We start from the raw sequence: 24,159 nt of genomic DNA on the forward strand, positions 1-24,159 counted from the left end.
AGGCTGTTTTTGACCTGGGCCCCTGTAACATAGTTCAAAGGGAGAAAGTGTCTGCCTTGTATTCATTCTCATTTGGGTTCTGAGATAATGCGAGACTTGCAGGTACTGATAAAGTGGGATATTATCATTCCGTGTTTTTGTTTTCAAAGTTGCCAAGTCCAGGGGTTTTTGCTTGGCAGTATCCCACAAGTCCCAAATATGAAATATTTTAGGATGGCCCCAAATCTTTCCAAAATCTAGGTTCCGTCCCGGAGAGAACTCTGGATTCCCTTGTATACTACGTAAGGGGGAGGACTGGGATTGTAAAGTATGTTGGTATTGGACTGCATTCCATATTTTCCTGGTAAAGTCAATAGTATGCAGAGAGCTGGTTTCCCCACTCCCACTCGTTATCCTACCCGCACCCCATACCAGGTTGGTCAAATGAAGTGGATAAACAGCTGCACTTTCTAATCTTGTCCATTTATTAATGGGACAGAGTGCTGTCCAGTGAATTAGTTGCCAAAGATGGCATAATGCCTGGGACTGAGAGGCCTCCTTGCGACATTTTTCTGAATAACACATCTTTATTAATTCTAGATTTACGGTAGGCCCATATAAGTTTGGTAAACATGGTTTGTATGTTTTTCAGAACTCCAGGGGGTACTTCAATGGGGAGAGTTTCAAAAAGATACAATATGTGTGGCAATACGTTCATTTTTATGGAAGTCATTCTCCCAAACCAAGACAGGGTACCCCGGTTCCACTTCTCTAAATCTTTTCTGATTTGTTGTAGAAGAGGGGGAAAATTACAAGCATAGAGATTTTCATATTTCTTAGATATATGGATTCCCAGATACTTGATTGAGTCAGATTTTCATGCATAATTATAATTTAATTTCAAGGTCTTTAGCATAGTTTGTGAAAAGTGTAGCATGGCAAGGCCTTTTAATCAGTGTTGTGGGTCAGCCCAAAATCAGTGGCACCCATGCGTTCAGTACTGCGCTCATCAGCAGGATCAAAGGCTGATGACAGGCCGAACTTTATGGCACTACCAGTGTTACAGAACTTTTTTCAAGATTCAATCAAACCCTTTGTGTTAAGCCAAACCCTGTCCATGGACTTCTACACAAAATGCTTACGTAAGGCTTTTAAAGCAGAGGTAACTCTTTCAATATTCTGCTTTAGACTACGATTTTCGCTAATTAATATTATATTTGATGAAATTCAGTAAGGGGGGGTTTTGACCACATACTGCAACAGAGGTCAAAACTTTAATTCATGTAACTTGAAAGCACTGGAGAACTAAAGGTGACACATTTTTCCAAATGTTTGAGGGATTTTGCTTATATTTATACATACCGGTAGCCTGGATTTGGTATGATATTAACCCAAATCTTTTCTAAAGACTTCGATATCTGGCCAAATTAAAATTTTATGAATTTGTACACCCCCTAATAAATTGAAGTTGATTGAAAAAAAACAACAACATGTATATGCTTTTTTCATACTGATAATACATAGATTGAAATCAGATCACTTTTAAGAATCACAATCCTCTTCCCTCATTCCACATCTTTTTGACTTCCTAAGGGGTGCCAAAATCTTCACCAGAATTTTTATTCAATGGGGATAAGAGGATGATAGCCTTTAATACTAGGGATACCTACAGTAAGATTTAAGCATGCTTTTCATCCAACCTGTATTGTTGAGTTTCTCCAAGACTTGTCACTTGTACATTTTGATATCATGATTTTATTAAATTTTACTAGAAGAACATATTCCCCAAATAAAACATGTGCTACAGCTCTTGTCTATCACAGTAGCACATCCACTAACTAATTTTATAAGTTTCCACAAAATACAAACAACTAAGGCAAGCATTCAATACATTCATGTTGTTTTTAACAAAGATATTACTAATTACACACTGTAGAGCATACTGTGTAAATCATGCTGACATTCACACCATTTTGTGGGTGTCACCTCCCCTTAATTAAAGGAAAACTATACACCCAAAATGAATACTTAAGCAACAGATAGTTTATCTCAAATTGGATGACATATTAAAGAATCTTCCCAAACTGAAATATATATTTACATAAATATTGTCCTTTTACATCTCTTGCCTTGAACCACCATTTCTTGACTCTATCTGTGCTGCCTCAGAGATCACCTGACCAGAAATACTACAACACTAACTGTAACAGGAAGAAGTGCGGAAGCAAAAGGCATAACTCTGTCTGTTAATTGGCTCATGTGACCTTACATGTGGTTTGTATGTGTGCACAGTGAATCGTACGATCTCAGGGGGCAGCCCTTATTTTTTAAAATGGCACTTTTCTATTTATGATAACCCGATGGTACATACTACTAAAAAAGTATATTATTATGATAATGGTTCATTTACATTAAGCAGGGTTTTACACATGAGCTGTTTTACTCAGTATCTTTTAATAGAGACCTACATTGTTTGGGGGGTATAGTTTTCCTTTAAGTTATTATTGCCATGAGGAAGGGAGATGGCTCCCATTAAAACTTGTTTATACTTGCACCATACCTCCCAACTGTCCCGTTTTGTACTGAAATTTCCAGAGTTTCTATTTGATCTGCTGCACGGAACAGCCAGAAAAAGATACAAAATTTCTAACTTAATGGCTCTTGGCAGAGAGCCCAGACAACATACTTGTAACAGTTTTAGATAAAAAAAGAACGAAGACTCACAGCTTAATGGGCAATTCATCTTCATTAGCAAAACTGTAATAACATATAAAAACCATAGAAATTTGTTCAAACTTTCACAACCTACCAAATTTTGTAAAATGGACATGGTGGTTAGGGGGTGTGACAACAAAAATGGGCGTGGTCAAACATTTTTTGAAGAAATCTTTTTGTCCCTCTTTCTGTTTCCAAAATGTTGGGAGGTATGTTGCACTATTTGCAAATACTTTCCTGAACATCACCTTGACCTGGATTAACAAACATTAAAGGTAAAACAAACCCTCAAAACTATCACCAATGAGTTAATAAGCCTAAATATTTATGCTTTTCTGCCTTCCATTCTTCATGTACTATGTATAAGACACACTTTAACAATAATATAGTAAAATATTGGTATTATTTTGCATGCATTCATAGACATATGTGAGTAAACGCAGTATGGCCTAAATAACGTCTACTTCCTCTGAGCCTGAAATTTGCAGTTCAGATGTCCAAGAGTTCCAAAATATTCAAATCACTATGCACATCGACAGCTGACAATCCTTATGTAGGAGCATCCTGGAGTTGCTTAATGCAGCCCTCGTGAGTGCTAATTACTCATTTGCCACTACACAGGCAATCACTCACCCTTTCAAGCAACTTCTGTAGTTTGACAGCTTTCTCTTCTCTTAGCTTCTCTCTAAGTTGCTGAGCTTTCAGCTGTTTTTCCTCATGCTTCTTTTTGGATTCAGCAATTGTTCTGTGGAAATGAATAAAATAAATTTCCTTAGCAGTGAGCAACAACTGGAATTTAAAGGGGCAGTATATCCATTTTTCAACATGAGTTCAATGAACAGGGCTTGTGATAAACTTACTTCTTGCTTGTTGCTTTAACAAAACAAAAGCGATGATTAAGATAAACAGGGCAAACAGGGAAATTGAAGCTACTCACATATAGTCCTTGTGAATTAAATTACTAGGCACAGATAAACAGAAATCCAAAATGCATGAAGATTATCTAAGCTTCAATAAATATATAGAAGGAGCACACCTACATGTATATTTCATAAATCCAAAATGCATGAGGATTATCTAAGCTTCGATAAATATATATTATATATATATATATATATATATATATATATATATATATATATATATATATATATATATATATATATATATATATATATATATATATATATATATGGAGCACACCTACATGTATATTTCATACTATTTAGGGCAAGCGTGCTTCTCCTCGTGTCATATTTTAATGCCCGTAACTTATTTGATTTGATATATTTCTGACTGATGATCTGCACATTTTCAATTTAAAAAAAACCTTTAGTGGGATAGTTTCTTATTGTTACTGTATTCTTAACAGCAATTACAGATGTTGAAATTGTCAGACCTTTTTCGAGATGGGGAAGAAAGTTTTTCATGCATGTGTATTCCATGTCCAGGTGGCCTTGAAGGCTCTTCTTCCACCATATCCCCCCAGGATGTGTTCTGTCTCGATGATTCTCTGGCTATAAAAAGAAAAATATATATTTCTCAGTACAGAATGGGTTAACATGAATATTGTTTAGGACTAAATCACACATGGGTCTTATAGATAAGGGATCTTTAACAAAAAATGATTAGATTGCTAAAACTTCAGTCATACTCCTCCTGCCAGTCCAGATACAGTCTCTTCAAGGATTAATATAAAATGTCAAATGAAATGGCCATAGCAACGTGGCTAATAGGAGAGTAAAAAACAAAATATAAAATTAATTGTAGTATGTTATAAACCAATCAAATCACCCTTTGTGACTAATCAATTGGGTGTGTCTTGAAAAAGTTTAGGTTAAGTTAACCCTTTAAACGATTATAGAGTCCAGGGAGGGGTTCCAATTATGCAGTATCCTATTTGCCCAAAACAGACAGCACCAGTTTGTGCAGCCAAATTTACTGCTCACAAGTAAGGTTGCCACCTGGCCAGTGTTTTACCGGCCGGTAAAAATTTGGCTTGATACCAATGTTATTTATAGGAAGGCCGGTATTTTTTTTTTCCAGAAAAGTTGGCAACCCTAGATTACACTTTTTCAGACTCAGATCAATATATTCACTCCTCTGATGAAGCTTTTGGATTGCGAAACTAGTCAGGCGATTACATCACTTCTGGGTTCAGCATGAGTGGAGACATAAGGAAAGTGAACGCCGGCTACCTGATCTCTTGCGGACTGTACATCAAAAACCACTTATCCACAAAGTGCATTACTTTTAGGATTTTATAAACAATAATGCACCTCTGTTTTAACCCATTAATAGATTGCTGCTAAGGATCCACGTGGGAAGCAAGTTAATTTATTGATACGCAAAAGTGTAATCTAGTAGGAAATTTGACGCTCCATTGCCGCTAAAAGGGTTTAAAGGGTAACTCAGCCCAAGTTTTTCAAGACACACAATTAATTAGTCACAAAGAGCGATTTGATTGTTTTATAACATACTACACTATATGCACTTTATATTTTGTTGTTTATTCCCCCACTAGCCGTGTGGTGCTGGCCATTTCTTTGGACATCAGATAAAGGGTCTTTATTGGTTTACCATACATTAAGTTTACTTAAAAACATCAGAAAAAAACTCAAGGAGATTGTTTAAATGGATTATAACAATTTGTTGGACACATTGATTGCATCTAGTAAGGCAACTACCATGTTAAAGCCTAGTGTGTGTGGAGAATGGTACACACACAAGTGGTACAGACATAAACCTTAATTTTGTCTTACCTTCATAATCAGCTAATACTTCATTCCAGTCCATGGACATGCCATTGTAAAGAAGACTTGCACTGCCAATGCTAGCCTAAGAACAATACAAAACAGAAACATGAAAGTAACTATGGACAAAGAAATTTGTGTGCTTGGTTTCATTTATGGAATGTTTTTATTTAAATGTTTGAAATGTCTCTGCTTATTTGGTTTTCTATGTGCGCATGCGCACTAGCAGATTCGGCACGTCGGAGCAGCAGCGGGGGCCCCTGTAAGGAAGTGATACTTAAGCTACTGCTTTTTTACCCCCTCTCTAAACTTTTCAATTAATTGTTAAATGATTTCTTGTACAATGATAGTTTTAGTCTTTCACACAGTGTCCAAAGCAATACTATGTGCCAGTATCTCTATTTAATCTTTATATTTGATGTATATATCCTTCTATAATACACAAGAACCATCAATATCCTGTAAAATATATCTGTGCTTCATGAAGTCATTGGTAAGAATAGGAGCTTAGTGATGTAATTTCTATCACGATTTACTGTATTATAATAAAGTACCTCCTGTTGCAAAATATGAGGATATTAGAAGCCCCCTCGGTGTCCATGACCTGTATAAAAACAACCGGCTTTCGGCCTCATGTTTTTATATAGTCATTGAACTCCTCCTGTAACTTATAATATCCTTATATTTTACAATAGGGCATACTTTATTTAGTATATAATACGACACTGCTAAATATGTTGGTTCTTTATAAATATTTATTAATAGTAACAAAACATTATTCACCATAAAATAACTATTTATGTTAGTAACGCCACTACCATCCACTATGAGAAAAGGAAGGAGAAATATTACAGAAATCTTGTAGCATTTGTATACATGTATATAGTAAAGCTAAATGAAAGGGCACTACAAAATGTGCTTTATTTAAGTAATGATTGGTGTCCCAGGTGTAATTTCAGCATAATACAGTTATTTTAAGCAATGTAAATTTTTCTAACAGCTGTTACTATTCTAGTTATATTGCAAAAATCCTAATATACAAATGTATTAACTAATATCAATGAAAGGAATATTCTGACTTACAGAGAAGTCGCTTTCATTATCAATCTCAATGTCATTGTTCTCTTCTGCCTCAATCTCTCTTGTTAGTTGCTCTTCCTCTGCAATAGCACTGGCTATAGCTTCTTCATTGGCCTTCTCCAATCGATCTGCTAGCTCTTCTTTCTTAGCAAGAACTTCTGCCATGGACTATGAGCAAATCAGAGACAAAGGAGTGCCACAAATCAGGGCCACAAAATATTGTTACAAAAATTGACTACAAGAAAATTCCAGGCATTGTCTGTATGTAATTGCCCAGAAACCTCCTTTAAACGAGCAACTTAAAAGTATGGAGCATAGTTTCCTTTATTCCAGTGACCACCAACGTTTAACACATAAAATAATACAATTTTTATGACATTTAAATATGGGAAAATTAAAATAAAAGTATTACAATTAATATACATTGAGGGTTTGGGTCACACTTAATATTTTTGCACACGTTTAAAAATCCTGGAAAAATGAGGGGTGGCATGCCATTGATTGGGGGAGACAGACAAAGCAAGCAAACATTCCATATGAAACCAATGCTTTACATACTCTCCTGTGTTTTCTTACTCCTCGCTGAGGAACAATCAATAGTACACATGCAGTAGCTAACCAGAAATGCAAACTTCTAAACCATTAAATTGTCTAACCATTAAAAAACCATTTGTTGGATATGGCTACACTCCTCTGTATTTATGGAATACCATTAGGGCAGCTCTGTCATAAAAGTAGTAACTGGTGCTTTTGTTCTACAAAATGCTTTACATACTCTCCTGTGTTTTCTTACTCCTCGCTGAGGAACAATCAATAGTACACATGCAGTAGCTAACCAGAAATGCAAACTTCTAAACCATTAAATTGTCTAACCATTAAAAAACCATTTGTTGGATATGGCTACACTCCTCTGTATTTATGGAATACCATTAGGGCAGCTCTGTCATAAAAGTAGTAACTGGTGCTTTTGTTCTACAAAATAATTTATGATTTTTAAGGAGCACTATACCTTAATTATTTTTAATTTTACATGTGTATGTGTCTAATGGGTGTTGTATGTTCAATTACTTTGATTTTCCTTTTTAGGCATAGCTCTTTAAAGGTGTCATCAGGCCCGGATTTGTGGAAAGGACAGCTAGGCCCGGGCCTAAGGCGGCAGGATTTTAGGGGGGCGGGATGCTGCCCAACCACAAACACATTGGTTCAAAAACACTGGGGATGCGCTGAAAATATAAAAAATTGTTTTACATTTCCTGTGCGCCAATCCCCATTGCTCCAGTCCAGATGATGAAAATTTGCACAAATAAAGGGGAGGGGAAAGGGGCGACGAATGCCAGTGGGCCTAGGGGCGCCTACAATGTAAATCTTGCCCTGGGTGTCATTTATTCATCTTGCAAATTCAGTCTTGTCTTGATATTACTTATACAGGTAATGCTCGGGACCTGGGGTTTTCCAGATAACAGATCTTTCCATAATTTTGATCTTCATTCCTTAAGTCTACTAGAAAATCATTCAAACATTAAATAAACTCAATAGGCTGGTTTTGCTACCAATAAGGATTAATTATATCTTAGTTTGTACAAGGTACTGTTTTATTATTACAGAGATAAAGGAAATCCTTTTTATTAATCCTTTTAAAATTTGGATTTTGTTATAATGGAGTCTATAGAAGACAACCTTTCCTTAATTCGGAACTTTCTGGATAACGTGTTTCTGCATAACATATCCCATACCTGTATAGTCATAGTGAGTTGAAAACTTTAAATGGTTTTCTATAGCAGGACTACTCCCTAGGTTTTCCTACACTATATACTGAGGTCTACAACGGAATGATACAAGGAAAATGCAACAGCACTCACATATTGTAATCTGTCTTTTATCATAAATGCCGCCTCTGTTTTACATTTATATCCTGCACATGAATTAAAAGTAATTTGAGAAATTTGACAGCCAAAACACTTTATTACACTTGCAAAGGCATATAAAGCAGTTAATTCTACACTTAATATCAAAGGTACCTTTGTCCTAGAAATCACAAAATCCATCTCTGGATTCATTTTATTAATATTGTTTAAACAGAGTTGTGAAGTTGTTTAGGATAAAATGAAAAGTAAAGGTAAATACAATCTTACAGGAAATTTTATGAATGAGGGTAGTACTGCAATGATGCATACACATTTATTATAAAAACGAGGAATTTTGCCAGTTGTATAATCAGTAACACAGTAGTGCACGGCCATTCTGATAAAGGCTTGTGGCTAGATGTGGTTTTTATAGCCTCTGCTCCGGTCAAAGACTCCATAGGCTTCTCAGTATAACATAATCACTTTAGTACAGGGCTGTGGAGTCGGTACATAAATCCTTTGACTCCGACTCCTCAGTTTATGGTACCTCTGACTACGACTCCTCTGTTTTTAAAGGAACAGTCAGTAACACTAACAACCAAAAGTGCATCAAAGTAATTAAAATATAATGTACTGTTGCCCTGCACTGGTAAAAACTCTGTGTTTGCTTCAGAAAGACTACTATAGTTTATAGACAAGCTGCTCTGTAGCCATGGGGGTAGCCATTCAAACTGTTGGGGAAAAAAGGAGAAAAGAAACAGGATACATAGCAGATAACAGATAAAACAACATTGTATTGGAAAGGGCTTATCTGCAATGTAACCTGTGCCTTTTCTCCTTTTTCCAGCAGCTTCAATGGCTGCCCTCATGGCTGCACAGCATCTTGTTTACATAAACTATACTAATCTTTCTGAAGTAAACACTCCGCTTTTACCAGTGCATGCTTACAGTATATTATTTGTTAATTACTTTAGAACACTTTCATTTTATAGTGTTACAGTTCGATGTTAATTTCCATGTTGAAAGAAGTTAAGTACACAACATACAAGGCATTTTTTCACTGCCAAAGCTCAGAATTATAAGCCATATCTTTTGGTAATTCTTAACCAAACTCAAGGTTAAATTACATAAACCAAACACAGCTGGAAAACATAAAAACTTATATATCAATTGAACCTAGCATATAGCTATAGAATAGCTGTTAAATTCAATCCAAAAAGTATTGTTCTTAGAAACAGAATTGTGAACTGCCATATTCTCCTTAATAGAAGCTCTTAAATATGATTTGATTATTTTTAGTGCTTGTATTTAAAGTTATTAGGAGTCAGAGTCGTTGCATTTTTGGTGACTCCGACTCCAGATACCCAAAAACGGTGCTGACTCCACAGCTCTGCTTTAGTATTAGCTGTCCCTAACATGGACATACAATAAAATGTATGGATGTAATATAGACAGATATGTTACATGCATGAATTGGTAGGCAGACATTTCAAGCACTAGATCCAAATGACAAATATACGAATTATGAAGATCCTTTCACATGAGCAAAATCTGAATCAGTTCTTTGACTAACAGCTGCAACTCGAATGATACAAAGAGTTTACCTGTTCTCAATAAGTTCATCACAAGAGGAAATATTTTCACAGATAAGAGAAAAATAAATAGTTAGTTATCTGTTAAAGAAATGGTATGGTACGCTTAGACTGCGCCATACGGAAAGGGTCAACCAAGATCTAATACCCTAAAACAACTTGTACTAAGAACAGTATCCTATGTACCAATAACTTTAAAAATAGGTGCTTGATACAAACATTCTTTAATGGGTCACACTGCTTACAAAAGTAGACATTTCAGCAGAACTTAGAGGCACATTTATTAAAGGTCGAATTTCGAATTCATGTTTTTTTTTATACTCGAAATTCGATTGGATGTTATTAAAAAAAAATAGAACATCTAAAACTCGCAAAAATGTTAGTCTCGAAAACTCGAATCGAATTTGACTAAACTTGATTCGAGTTTTTTCTCCGAAAAAAACTTGAATGTCAGGAGAGCTAGTAACGTGCAAATTGGTCCCTGGACCTCTCCCATTGACTTATACATGAACTCGGCAGGTTTTAGGTGGGAATAGTCTAATTCAAATCTCAAAATTCGAATTTAAATTAAAACTTGAATCGGTTTGGATAATTCCCAATTCAAATTTGAGAGTTTTGACCATAAAATTTTTAATTCGATCCTTAATAAATCTGCCCCTTAATGATGACAATTCGATTTTAAGTATTTTTAACTTGTGCTATAGTATTGTGTTTCCACATAGACTGCCAAAGCAGCAAAGAAAAGTTCATGGTTAAAGGGTCAACAAGGAGATGATTTCTAAGTGAAGAAACATTTACCTGCCATGTGTGAGAGACAAGAATTTTTACCCAGGTATTTAAGAATGGGGCATTTCTCCGTCTGTGCTGTCTGAAAAGCTGTATGGGATAAGTACAGTCCTACAAGAACTCATATGCCCTAACTCTATATACTACTACAGGTATGGAACCTGTTATCCAGAATGCTTGAGACCTGGTGTTTCTAGATAAGGGATCTTTCCATAATTTGGATCTCCGTGCTTTAAATTCACTAAGGAATCGTTTAAACTTTAGTTAAACTCAATAGGTTGGTTTTGCTTCCAATAAGGATCGACTATATCTTAGTTTGGATCAAGCTACTGTTTTCTTCTTACAGAGAAAAAGGGAATTCTTTATAAAAATTTTAATTATATGGATAAAATAAAGTCTATGAAATATGGCCTTCCTGTAATTCGGAGCTTTCTGGATAATGGATTTCCGGATAATGGATCCCTTACCAGTACTACAAATGCAACCCTTTCCCCTTCTGTATAACAACTAACTATTCTTAAGTTTCAACTTTCCAAACGACTCCTCAGAGTATCAATAAATGTCTCACGTATATAACCTTCCCCATTTCCCCCCAAGATCAGCCTTTATAATCCTCCTCTCTTCATCTTTCTGCCAACCATATTATTCAGCAATGCTCCTCCTTACTATGTAGGGGTCAAACACCATTTTTCTTTTTTTCTTTTTTTGCATACTGAAAATTTAAGCAATTTTCCAACATATATTAATGAAAAATGTCACAGTTTACAGTTTCTTGCAAATTTGATTGCTATGGGAGGCAGGTTTTGTTTGTTTTGTGCAAGACAGTGGATTAAACTACTTAAATGAGACATGCCTCCTATTGTGTTACTATTCAGACCCAGGACACTGCTTTCAATACCAATTACATTTACATACTCATTGAAAACCACTGCATTTTTTTAACCATTATTTTTATAATTTTTTCAGATACATTAAGAACAGCTATTTATCATCAAGGAATCTCAATGTTCAGCATTTTGGGTGCATGGCATCTGTTTATTTGTATCACAAACAGTTTAAATGAGTCATAACAAGTAAACCAAATAACTAAGTAAAAAGAAGAAAAATAAAAGGGCAGGCTTATAAAGGCACCACTTAATTTAAATTAACATTTCATGGAAAGTTGCTTAGAAATTGTAATATCTGTTTTCCATGCAGTTGCTGACCTATCTATGTGACCAAGTATACAAAACTCTTCATTAGTATATAAATAGCAGATGAAATGTTCTTACCAATTTTCCAGCACTCACGTTTGAAAGATCTAGATCGCTGCCTGGCTTTCTTCCCCCTCGAGCTTTGTCTGTGATGCAGGGCACCTCTGTCTTCTGCATTTTAGATAGGGGGTCAAGAAACACAACAGGAATGTCCAGACATTTAAGTGAGGTGGTATCTTGAGATGGGCATGGTCCTCCTGTCTTTAGCTCTTCCAGAGCTTTATGAACAGTAATCTGGAAGGGAATACAAGCACTGCATTCATTTTTTTCTGTACAAATTGTTTTCTAATCTTTTGTAATCTTATATGTAACATTTTTCCATGCTTGTACAAAACATGAAGCAATATTTTCCAGTTACCTTTTTGATGCAAGATTCTCTGTTTAATTAAACGGGTGGTTCACCTTTAAGTTAAAGGGGTGGTTCTCCTTCAAACAACTAGTTGTTTTCAGATAGATCATCAGAAATAATGACTTTTTCCAATGACTCTCTATTTTCTATGTGTGACCGTTTTTCTAATATTGAAGTGTAACGTCTTTTTTCACCTTCTGAAGCAGCCGGGGGGTCGCCGACCCTGTAAACTGTTCCAAATTGATACATTTAGTGGACACATATCTTATCTTTGTCCCCGCTGAGCAGAATCTCTGGATTTCATTACAGGCAGCTGTTATAATTGATACAATAGTTGCCAGTACTCCAGAGATGCTGCTGAGAAATGTATCAATTAAATGTATCAACTAAATGTTGCAAAATTGTAACTGTTTAACGTCTGCACCTGAATTACTGAGCTGTCAGACTCAAACACCAGAGATAGGGGCATTCAACTTTAAACTTCAATTTTGGAAAAACAGTAAAAAATAAATAATGGAAAGTAATTGAAAAAAGTCTTTATCTAAAACAACTGAACTGAAAAAGTGTTTGGAAGGTGAACAAACCCTTTAACTTTTAGTATGCTATACAATGGATATTTCTAATTAACTTTTCAATTGGCTTTCATTTTTTCTTCTTTATAGTTTTTGAATTATTTGTCTTTTTCTTCTGACTCTTTCCAGCTTTCAAATGGAGGTCACTGACCCCATCTAAAAAACAAATGCTCTGTAAGGCTAATGTATTGCTACTCTGTATTACTCATCTTTTATTTCAGACCCTCTTCATATTCCAGTCTCTTATTCAAATCAGTGCATGGTTGGTAGGGTAATTTGGACCCTAGCAACCAGATTGCTGAAATTGCAAGTTGCTCAGTATAAAGCTAAATAACTCAAAAACTGCAAATAATAAAAACGAATTGCAAATGGTCTCAGAATATCACTCTCTATATCATACTAAAAATGTAACTTTAAAGGGCATGTAAAGTCTAAAATAGAATTAGGCTAGAAATGCTGTATTTTGTATACTAAACATAACCTTACTGCACCACAAGCCTAATCAAACAAATAATTTATGCTTTCAAAGTTGGCTACAGGGGGTCACCATCTTGTAACTTTATTAAACATCTTTGCAAGTCTAAGACAAGACTGTGCACATGCTCAGTGTGGTCTGGGCTGCTTAGGGATTGTCATAAACAAAGCTGCTTGAGTTCTGCATGGCTGGGAAGTAAGGCGGGGGCTCCCCCTGCTGTTCATAAGTATGATTGTTTCCCTGCTCAGCAGTTAGGGACCATCTGACAATTCCTATCCACAGCAGTAAATGAAGGGAGAATTTCACTGCATACAGTCAGGTTTATTATAAAAACGGTACACCTTTTTAAATTAAAGTATAATGGATATAGGTTTCTTTTTCATTAAAGAAAGTAAAAATGGGGTTTTATTTTTTTGCCTTTACATGCCCTTTAAGACTAAAGATCCCTATTAAGAGAAATGAAAACTAAATTCAAGCCCAATTACTTTATTATTTGAATGTAATTTCTTTAATGACATTATTTGCCACTTAATTTTAAGGTCATTATACTGAGATTAGCTACTTAGAAATTTGATGATACATAAAATCATAAGATTAGAGAAATTTAGGAGGTACATGTCAGTGCAAGACACTCACATTCTACTCATGACTTAATCTCTTTATATAGCCAGTTTAGAGGAGTGGTTAGCATTAAGATTACAGTACGGTGCCTGTTATCCAGAATGCAAGGGACTTGGGGTTTTCTGGATACTGGATCTTTCAGTAATTTGGATCGTCATACCTTATGTCTACTAGAAAATTATGTAAATGTTAAATACACCCAATAGGCTGGTGTTGCTTCCAATAATGATTAACTATATCTTAGTAAAAGCGACTGTTTTGTTATTACATAGAAAAAGGAAATCTTTTTTTAACATTTATTTTGATAAAATAGAGTTTATGGGAGACAGCCTTTCTGTGATTTGGTGCTTTCTAGATAATGGGTTTCTGGATAACTGATCCCATACCTGCATTTATTACACTTTAATTGGCTGTGAACAGAAACAGATTACCAATATCATATTATATTTATATTACATTTTTATCATTATTGGTACTCGCTTCCAACTCTTCATTCAGTCCAAAAGTATAAATCTTTTGATTTCCAATGCAGCAGAAGATTCTTGCTAACACATACGCACTTTTGGGTATAAACCACCGTAAATCAGTTTCCATCTGTGTGATACTCTGTAGCCAGTAAATCTTACAAAACATATTTTGTACCAGTAAGAAAATAACCAAGAAGACAGTGAGCATTCTATGCAATCACATAAAACTGGCATAACACCATGAGTCTGTTTTATATCTAGGAAACCTTAGAAAGTATTAATCTTCTGAATGTAGGGCTTTGCAATATTTTACTGCTTATGACAAGAAAACTAAATAGACCTCCCCAAAAAATGACAACTAAATGGTTCTTGCAATATAAACTATCCATTATTCCAAAATCCCTAACGTGATCAATTCATATTTGGAAAGATTTAAATGACAGGAAACTTATAGTAAGTAACTGATGTAATACTATAATTATAATTATATAGAACTAGGTGCTGGGCACAGCTGTCTATAGGTTATCACTGATTGATATTAAGAAGCTTGATCCAGTTCCTCCCTTACCATCTACTTACTTTACTGCCAAATATCATTTATCTTTCCTCTTTGTACAGAACAGTTTTTGCTCTGATACGTGGAGTATTAAACAAGAAAACCACAAAGATTTTGGATTTCCTTTTTTTATGTACCTCTGCAAACAAAGAACAGCGTAGAGTTGGCTTAGAACAGTGTCCTGATGCCAAAACATATTCATACTTTTGCATTCAAGGTTTAACCTGCTTACAGCAAATATCTTCAGTGGTTTAGGGAGTTTTCCGGAGTAAACCTTGGAATGACATAAAGGCTTCTCAATCCTATTACTCACTGACACACTGCCAAAGATTGTACCCTGTAATCCCTAGGATGTTCTTTGCTTCTGTGCCTCCACCGGTGATGATTTAGTTGAAAAACATGTTCCACACAATGATATAATTCAGCAAAAAACTAAGATTTACTATCACAGAGGGTCAGGGATTCTTGCCAATATAGACTCCGATTTAATGAATAGCCTTATATTGTACTTAATTGTTCATCTCCTACAGAGATGGCCATATTGAACGACCTTCTTTCAGGATAAAAGAAACGCAATTAGAAAAAGTTGTACTTCTTTAAGCTTTAAAAATTATATTACTATGGAGCCAGACACACATATGGAAACTATATATAAATGTGGAATAATGGCTCTTCCATTTTTATAGAAATAAAAATACAAAATATTCATAACATTGGTTCCTACAAAGCATGGGCATGTGATGTGATCCAATTTGATCCACTGAGAATCAAACAAATATCATAGAAGTGATAACTGGGCACCAGTGGGAGAAGTGGGCATATCAGTATGTTGATTGCGAACATTCCCAAAAGCTAGCTATAATAGGCAGTAGGAAAATCTCCCACAAATACGATTTCTGTTGGTCTTTTAATGACACTTCAGGCATTCATTCATTCATTTATACTTGTCATAGGATAAATACCAGTAGGATAAATAATCCAATCTTAATGTGTTGATTAAATTGGGTCTTTTCTTTACATTTCTTAAAGGAGAAGGAAAGCTACGGAGGCATTTTATTGCCAATAGATTAGCTGCAATAGTGCAAGCTAGAATGCTATATTTATTCTGTAGAATGTTTTACCATACCTGAGTAAAAAGCTCTAGAAACTCTGTTTGTTTAGGATAGGAGCTGCAGGATTAACATGGTGTGACATCACTTCCTGCCTGAGTCTCTCCCTGCTCTGGGCTCAGATTACAGTAGAGAAGAGGGGGGGGGGGGAGAGAGGAGCAAACTGAGCATGCTCTTGCCCAGGGCAATGAGGTTTAAGATGAAGGCAGGAAGTCTGATACAGAAGCCCATGTGTACACAATAGAAGGAAAGAAATGCAGTGTTTCTTTTGACAGGGGACTCAGAGCAGCACTACTTTGCGGGTTTACTGGTATATTTAGATGGACCTTTCTGATAAGCCTTACTTAGTTTTGACCTTTCCTTCTCCTTTAAAATTAAGGAAGTAAGCAACACTCACTGACAGATCTAAGAAAATATTTTAAATAATTGCAAACTGACACTATTTGTTGCCACAATTGTATAACAACACATAATTAGGTGGGGCTTTGCTTTAAAGGAACAGCAACACCAAAAAATTAAAGTGTTTTACGGTAATGTACTAATAATGTAATACTGCCCTGCACTGGCAAAACTGATAAGTTTGCTTCAGAAAGAATGCTGTAGTTATAGGAGCCGTTTTTTGCTAATTTAAAAAAAAAAAAATTCTATTCTGAGTGGTCTCCAACCTTTTTTATCAATGAGCCACATTCAAATGTAAAAAGAGTTGGGGATCAACACAAGTATGAAAAAAGTGGGGGTGTCAAATAGAAGATACGACTGGCTGTTTGGTATCCCCTATGTGGACTGGCAGCCTACAGGAGGCTCTGTTTGTCAGTACACCTGGTTTTTATGCAACCAAAAGTTGCCTTCAAGCATGGAATTAAAAAAATAAACACCTGCTTTGAGGCCACTGAGAGCAACATTCAAGGGGTTGGTGAACAACATATTGCTCACAAGCCATTGGTTGGGGACCACTGAGTTAACTCAAAGGCGAACAAGCCCTTTAATAACAGCGTTCACAACATGGCTCCTGAATGCTAGCTGTGATTATGAATTGCAAGACTCCTTAAAGAAAATCCAGACAGTAGACCATTTCCAAGTTTTGGTTGTCAATGTAGTAATGTTTATAATATTGTAAAAACCCATGTGAATAAATCAGTAGTCATTTCATTATACAGATTAATCTGTAAAAGAAATGGGTAAATGTATTGTTGTGAATGTTTTCCGATATAACAAAATACAGTGCATTGTGAAAAATCATTAAATATCATGGAAGCATATCCAAAACCAGCATTTCTTCAGTTATTAATTCAACCACAATGTGGTTAGCATTCTATTTGGCAAGTTGTCTAATCAGTAATATAAAAAAATACAAACAAATCAGACACATTTCTGTATTTACTGATGAAAAACAGACCTGTGTGTTCAAAAACTGTTTAGTCTCTCAGAATATAAATTAGCAAATTATCCTATAAACTTTTCGGGAAGGCCTTAAAGGGGACCCGTCATCTGAAAAAATGATTCCAAATCCTAGTTTATCACATTAGTCAAGCAAAGTAAACTTTAATTGAACTACATAAATTATTTGGATCTTGTCTCCCTCGGTCTGGGAATTCATAATTATAGCAAGCAGGCAGGAGCCATTTTGTGTACACTCTTAAGGTGCCCATACACTGAGAGATCCACTCGTTTGGCAATGTCACCAAATGAGCGGATCTCCCTTCGATATGCCCACCTTGAGGTGGGCAATATCGGGCTGATCCGATCGTGGGCCCTAACGGGCGGTCGGATCGCGGGACCGCATCAACGAATAGATGCGGCCGCGATCCAACGGGATTTTTTGTCCCATCCGATCGAGATCTGGCTGACTTTCGGGCAGATCTCGATCGGTGAAGCCCGTCGGGGGGCCCCATACACGGGCCAATAAGCTGCCGACACGGTCTGTCGGCAGCTTTTATCGGCCCGTGTATGGCCACCTTTATTAAGGCAAGCCTTGCATCATCTCAAAATCGTGTTAATGCACGAGAATGGGGGATCTGATGTCCATCCCTATGCACTGCTTACACATTTAAAGGAGAAGGAAACCCCCCAGGTGCAAAAATCCCTCCCCCTCCCCTGTGTTGCCCCCCCTCCCTCCTCCCCCCGACCTACCTGTCCCCACCGGGCAAATGCCCCAAACTTGTTACTCACGCCTCTGCGCAGGTCCTGTCCATGGAGTTTACAGGCGCCATCTTCTCCCAGTGGTCTTCTGGCGCATGCGCAGTAGGAGCATTTACCGGTATGGATCTACTGCGCATGCGCCAAAAAACGTTGTGACTTTCGGCACGTGCGCAGTAGATCTGTACCAGTAAATGCTCCTACTGCGCATGTGCCAGAAGTTGCTGATTAATCCAGGAAGACCACCGCTTGGGAGAAGATGGCACCTGTGAACTCCATGGACAGGACCTGCGCAGAGGGGTGAGTAACAAGTTAGGGGCATTTGCCCAGGGGGGACAGGTAGGCCAGGGGGGAGGAGGGGCAACACAGGGGAGGGGGCAGGGATTTTTGCACTTAGGGGGTTTCCTTCCCCTTTAAATTGTAACGAGAGAATGGGAATGTGGGGAGAGCAGTGACATCTAGTAGATGCTGAATGTAAAATGAAAGTAATTGTCTGCCCACCTCTATGCCTAAGGCATAGAGGAGGGACAGGCAATATTTGATTGACAGCTGAGATTTTAAATGAGTTTACAACAGCTTTAATAAAAAAAAGAAGAATTTGGATTTCATGTTTAATTTGAAAAGGACTGTTATACAGGTTTTTATTCAGTGATAAAGGGGCATTTGAAGACAACGCAGCATTTCTTTTGTTCAGGGGTTTTGGTAAATATATTTGGGAGTGGAAAAAAGTGATAACTGAAAACTAAACCAAAAGCTATGGATAAACAAGTTATTAAAGACACAACACCCCTAGAACAAATACTTAACAATAGATAGTTTATCATATCATCATATTAAGTGGCTTAAAGAATCTCTTCAAATATAGATATCGGTAAATATTGCCCGTTTACAACTTTTCCCTTGAGCTACCATTTTGTGGTATGCTCTGTGCTCCTTCAGAGATCACCTGACCAGAAATACTGCAGCTCTAACTGTAACAAAAAGAAGTGAGGGAGTGAAAGACTATTCATTGGCTCATATGACCTAGCATGTATGTGTGCCCTTGGTTTGTTTGTGTGCACCGTAATTCCTATGGTCCCAGGGCTACTTAAGATGGTAATTTTTTAATTTAGGATTACCCAATAGCACACGCTGCTAACAAAGTATAATTTTATTAAAAATTGTTTATTTAGATGTGAGCTGTTTTTTTACAATATATTGTTATAGAGACCTGCATTGCTTTGGTCATTGTCCAGGTACAGGTATAGGATCCATTGTCTGGAAGTGAATAATTCAGAAAAATTAAAAACAGAAATGCAATTTTCATATAAGCAAATAATTACCATCTTTTGAATTATTTCCTTTTCCTCTGTAATAGCAAAACCATAATTTGTACTTGATTGTAAAGCTATAGCCTTTTTTCTTAGTAGTCTTTAAGGAGAATGAAACCGCTATGATTAATTTTTTAAGTACCTTCACTTAGAAAGGGGCCCTTCCCTGCCCCTGAACAGCATCTAATGCACTCTTACAGCATTCCCCTTTCCCAGAACCTAAGCTGAGAATGTACAGTAGACTGATTGGTTGGGTTGGTGAACGCTATGTCTGGGCCACATCACATCCATTTCAGGTTCCTAGGAGTTCAGCACTGGAAGCTGATCAGGCCTTGGTTTCTAGTGAGCCTTTTACTTTCAGCAAACAGTGCTAAGAGGTTTGACACCGGACATAACACCGTTTTTACATAAAATGTACATTTACCCTGCTATGATAATAACTGAATGTTTGCTTCGGAAATACTACTACAGTATATATAAATAAACTGCTTTGTAACCATCGGCACAGCCATTGAAGCTGAATAGAGTAATAAAGCACACGTCTACAATGCATATATCAAATAACGTGTGTAGAACAAAATATTTTTACCTCTTACACAGTAAAATAAACAGGGGTCAGATCCCAAATATGGCTTTCTACAGAATGAAAAACTCTTATATCAATTAGGAATTCGTTGCCATTAAGTAGTTTATGAAGTTTGAATCAAAAGCCTTTAAAAATAGAAAAACAATTACAAATAAAAAATGATCTGGTGCTTTAAGTATCATTTAAGTTTTATGCACCTCTGCACATTCGAAAAGTTACAATGTATTCCAAGAAGTAATTAGCAGGCCCTTGAAAAACTGCATAAAAATTTTAAATTTAAGTTATACAAAATGAAATGCAGCAATAATAAAATCATAAAGGGGATGTGCGTAAAATGCACATTTAAATTTACATGCATGTTGGCTATTGTGTGCTGGTTATTCACTGGAATACATTGTTAATTTTCTAACACCTCACCCATATTGGATCAATCTCCCTTATTATGCTAGACTAGGAAGTATTGTGTGTCCTGGAATGGCAAATGTATGTATTCATCCAAAATAAATGGTTGTGTAATACAAGTATGAGACCTGTGGAGTTTTCCGTAGATGAGGGATCATTGAGTAAATTGATTTAGAGTACCCTTTTAGTCAGTGTTGTTGTAAGCCTCTATCAGACAAGTTACTTTTTTTGTAAGTCATTGACCTCAACATTTTAAAGCTGCATTCACTGGCTACATTCCTTCTGGATGAAAGTCTAAAGGTGGCCATACATTGTTTGATATTCTTTGGAATCCACCATGGGCTAAACTGATGGATACTGTACAAGTGGCAATTCAAAAGTTTGACGGTGCATAGGGAGAAGGAATTAGCTAACAAGCCTGATTGAAGAAACAACCAATATGCATGGCAAAAGATATACTTTGGTATAATCTGCCCAAAATATATGGAAGTCTTCATGATGTGTATGGTCCGTTTAGGGTGGGAATGTGGTCTCAAATTGCTTATGAGTATTGGCTTTGGTCCCCAGACTGTAGCTTAAGAAATGTCACAAGAAAAGTTACCAAAGAATGCATACTGAAATAGAGACTTTAGAGTGGCCAATATAACCTCATCTCCCTCTCACAACCAATGAGCTCATATGAGCTCATATGTCAGTTAATTCCGTATAGTGAAGGTCATTAGTATTTTACCAATGAATGTACAGTCATAAGAAAATAATTTCATTCATGCCACACACAATTTGGCAGGATTTTCTTTATTCCTAATCAAACATTTTCTAAACATTCCACTTCAACAGATATTGCCAGATTTCTGAATGAATTCTTCCACTAAATTACCTGTGTAGTGAGCTAAATGTACATAGCATGACTAGGAGTTATCTTCCTAGGTTGACACTGAACACACTGACTTATGTCGTTTCAATTCTTCTCCCAGTTAGTAGAGTGCCACTCAAAGACTAAATGAAAACATTCACTCTAATCAGTACAGTAATTGTCTGTCCCTCTCTCTAGTCACTACCTCCATTGCACACTGTATGTATGGCTGTAATCCTTCTCTACCGCCAATGTCAGCAAAATTGATTGCTTGCTCTGTATCAGTTTATTCTTTAGCAATCTGCTGCCAAATTAAAACCGAACACAGTTTTGGCTCCACATCATGCATCCATCATTCAAATAAGAAATTTCCACTGCTGCTGTTCTCCAGCTGGGAGTTCTTTTGCGCAAAACTGTTGAAGTTGCCAACTCCCGAATTTCCAGTCACTGACATATTTGCTTATAGAAGTCAGCTAAGAACTGAACGAAATGCCCTCCCAGAAGTGCCCAACTAATAGTGGTGTTATAAACAGACAAATAAGTTACTTGCATATATAAAATATAATTTATGAATGTAATGAAAGGAAATAAAAAGATTTACAGATAAGGTCTGGGAGACCAATATAAATTATTTTGACCACAACTGCCCTACAGAAGAGAACAGGATTGATGACAGGCAGATGGGCATTTTGAATGCCTGTTTTCTGCTGGATGACATCAGTGGACAAAATGCTGCGTGTGCATTAAGTGATGCATTGTTTTCTCCACCGACATAACAAGTGTGTCAAGTGTGCATAGAGGGCAGTGTTTAAAGGCGGGGTGACCTTTAAGTTAACTTTTAGTATGTTATAGAATGTCCTATTCCTAGCAACTTTCAAATTGGTCCTCATTGTTTTTTGTTTTTTTTTTGTTATAGCTTTTGAATAATTTGCCTTCCTCTTCTACACCTTTCCAACTTTCAAATGGGGGTCACTGGAGGTTTCTATTTAGTCCCTCTCCAATTCATATATTGGGTTGCCATTCAAAGCACTGCCTGGTTGCTAAAGAGTACAAGACCCTAGCAACCAGATTTCTGCTGAAATTTCAAAATGGAGAGCTGCTGAACAAAAAGCTAAATTGCTAGAACCCAGAAAACATAAATAATGAAAACCAATTGCTAATTGTATCAGACTATCAATGTATTTGCCATACTAAAAGTTAATTATTATTATTTTTTTAAATAAATGTCTTTAGTGTTTGCACCAAGCAGATTCATGTTCACAAACAAAATGCAACATGCCAATACAATTGTAAATGGGGGTCACAAACATAAACTGGAGTAGGTCTACAGATTCTTTGACCATCCAATGATTAGAAGTGTACATTGAGCATTGCAATACTTTGAACCTTGAACAGATTATCTTTCCACCCTCCTCCCACCCTAGAACCTCACATCACTCACCAATGATTATGTCACATGAAAGACTATCAACGTATTAATTGGGTATTCTCGCTTATTAAAGTATCCAGTAAAGGATTTCTCCCTGCTAATTCTTCAGACATATACCAAGTAGTGAATCTGAACACATAGGCAATTTCTCTTTGTCTAACAGAGGGTAGTGTTTGTATGTATTTTGTCCAGATGGCAAAAAAAGATATAACCCTTCACGCTCTATCAAGCGTGGCTTCCAGCCAATCCATATGGTAAGCATACACAAGTTTAGTAAACATGACTTCAAGTGAAGGAGGCAAATTCGATATCCAGCACTGTAGTATAGCTTTTCTACCGACCGCCGAGACAATGTTTGCTAATTTCTTGTCGACTTTTGGTATTTTCGCTGTGTCTCCAAAGATTGCCCATGTAGGTGTAAGATATATAGTGAATAAAGTACCCCCTCTTGTAAAATATAAGGATATTATAAGTCACGGAGGAGTCTCATGACCATATTAAAACATGAGGCCGAAGGCCGAGTGTTTTTATACAGGTCATGGAACTCCAAGGTAACTTCTAATATCCTCATATTTTACAACTGGGGGTACTTTATTTATTATAATACACAAGTCATGACAGAAATGACATCAGAACTCACTGTTTATAACTGATGACATCAGAACTCACCGTTTATAAGGATATAATTTACAGGATATTCATGGCTTTTGTGTATTATATATGAATATGTAGTGTGAGTTTACAATTGTCAGTGACTGCATTCCAAAACTGTTTGATCAACGGACAAGACCATAAACAATGATAAATGTCAGCTTTCAAGGCCTGGCACTTTGGACAGTTATCCGAATCGGACCAACCCACCTTTTTCCATATATCGGGAGAGAAGTATCTCCCTGTGCAGTATGTTTAATAACATGACATGGAAGTGGCTTGAATTTAGAAATGATAGTGATTTAACGTGTAAGGTAAATAGTTTGTCTCGTGTAAGATATGGAATTTGATGCAGCCATTTCCCTATACCTCTGTCAAAGTCCCTGTCGGACAATGGTGCTTTTAAGATTTTATACAAAAGGGAGGTGGAAGGTCGTATTGTGTCTGATCGAAAGAGGCGATCCATCGGATTGTCTAAATCCTGAGCTGGAATAGTGCGAGTCACTGTTTGCGCATAGTGCCAAACTTGTAAATATGAGAAAAAGTCCCAGGTCACTAAGGGATATCGTTCTTTGAGTTCGGAAAGGGAATAAGGATTTGTGGGATTACGCATTAAGTGTCTAACTTGTGTGAAGCCCTGC

At 36.5% G+C, this 24,159-nt stretch overlaps 1 protein-coding gene across 1 annotated transcript in view; it reads right to left on the minus strand.

Moving 5' to 3' along the window:
• scaper.L (S-phase cyclin A-associated protein in the ER L homeolog) overlaps nt 1–24,159 on the minus strand; it is a gene marked incomplete at its 5' end in the record, with an annotated part of 87,154 nt that overhangs the window by 24,660 nt on the left and 38,335 nt on the right. The window contains 5 exon segments of the mRNA NM_001095860.1: nt 3,328–3,439; nt 4,094–4,211; nt 5,457–5,532; nt 6,531–6,695; nt 12,021–12,236. Of these exon segments, the coding sequence (NP_001089329.1) occupies nt 3,328–3,439; nt 4,094–4,211; nt 5,457–5,532; nt 6,531–6,695; nt 12,021–12,236 (687 nt within the window).

Source organism: Xenopus laevis, chromosome 3L, assembly GCF_017654675.1.
Source record: "Xenopus laevis strain J_2021 chromosome 3L, Xenopus_laevis_v10.1, whole genome shotgun sequence".
Lineage (NCBI taxonomy): Eukaryota > Metazoa > Chordata > Amphibia > Anura > Pipidae > Xenopus > Xenopus laevis.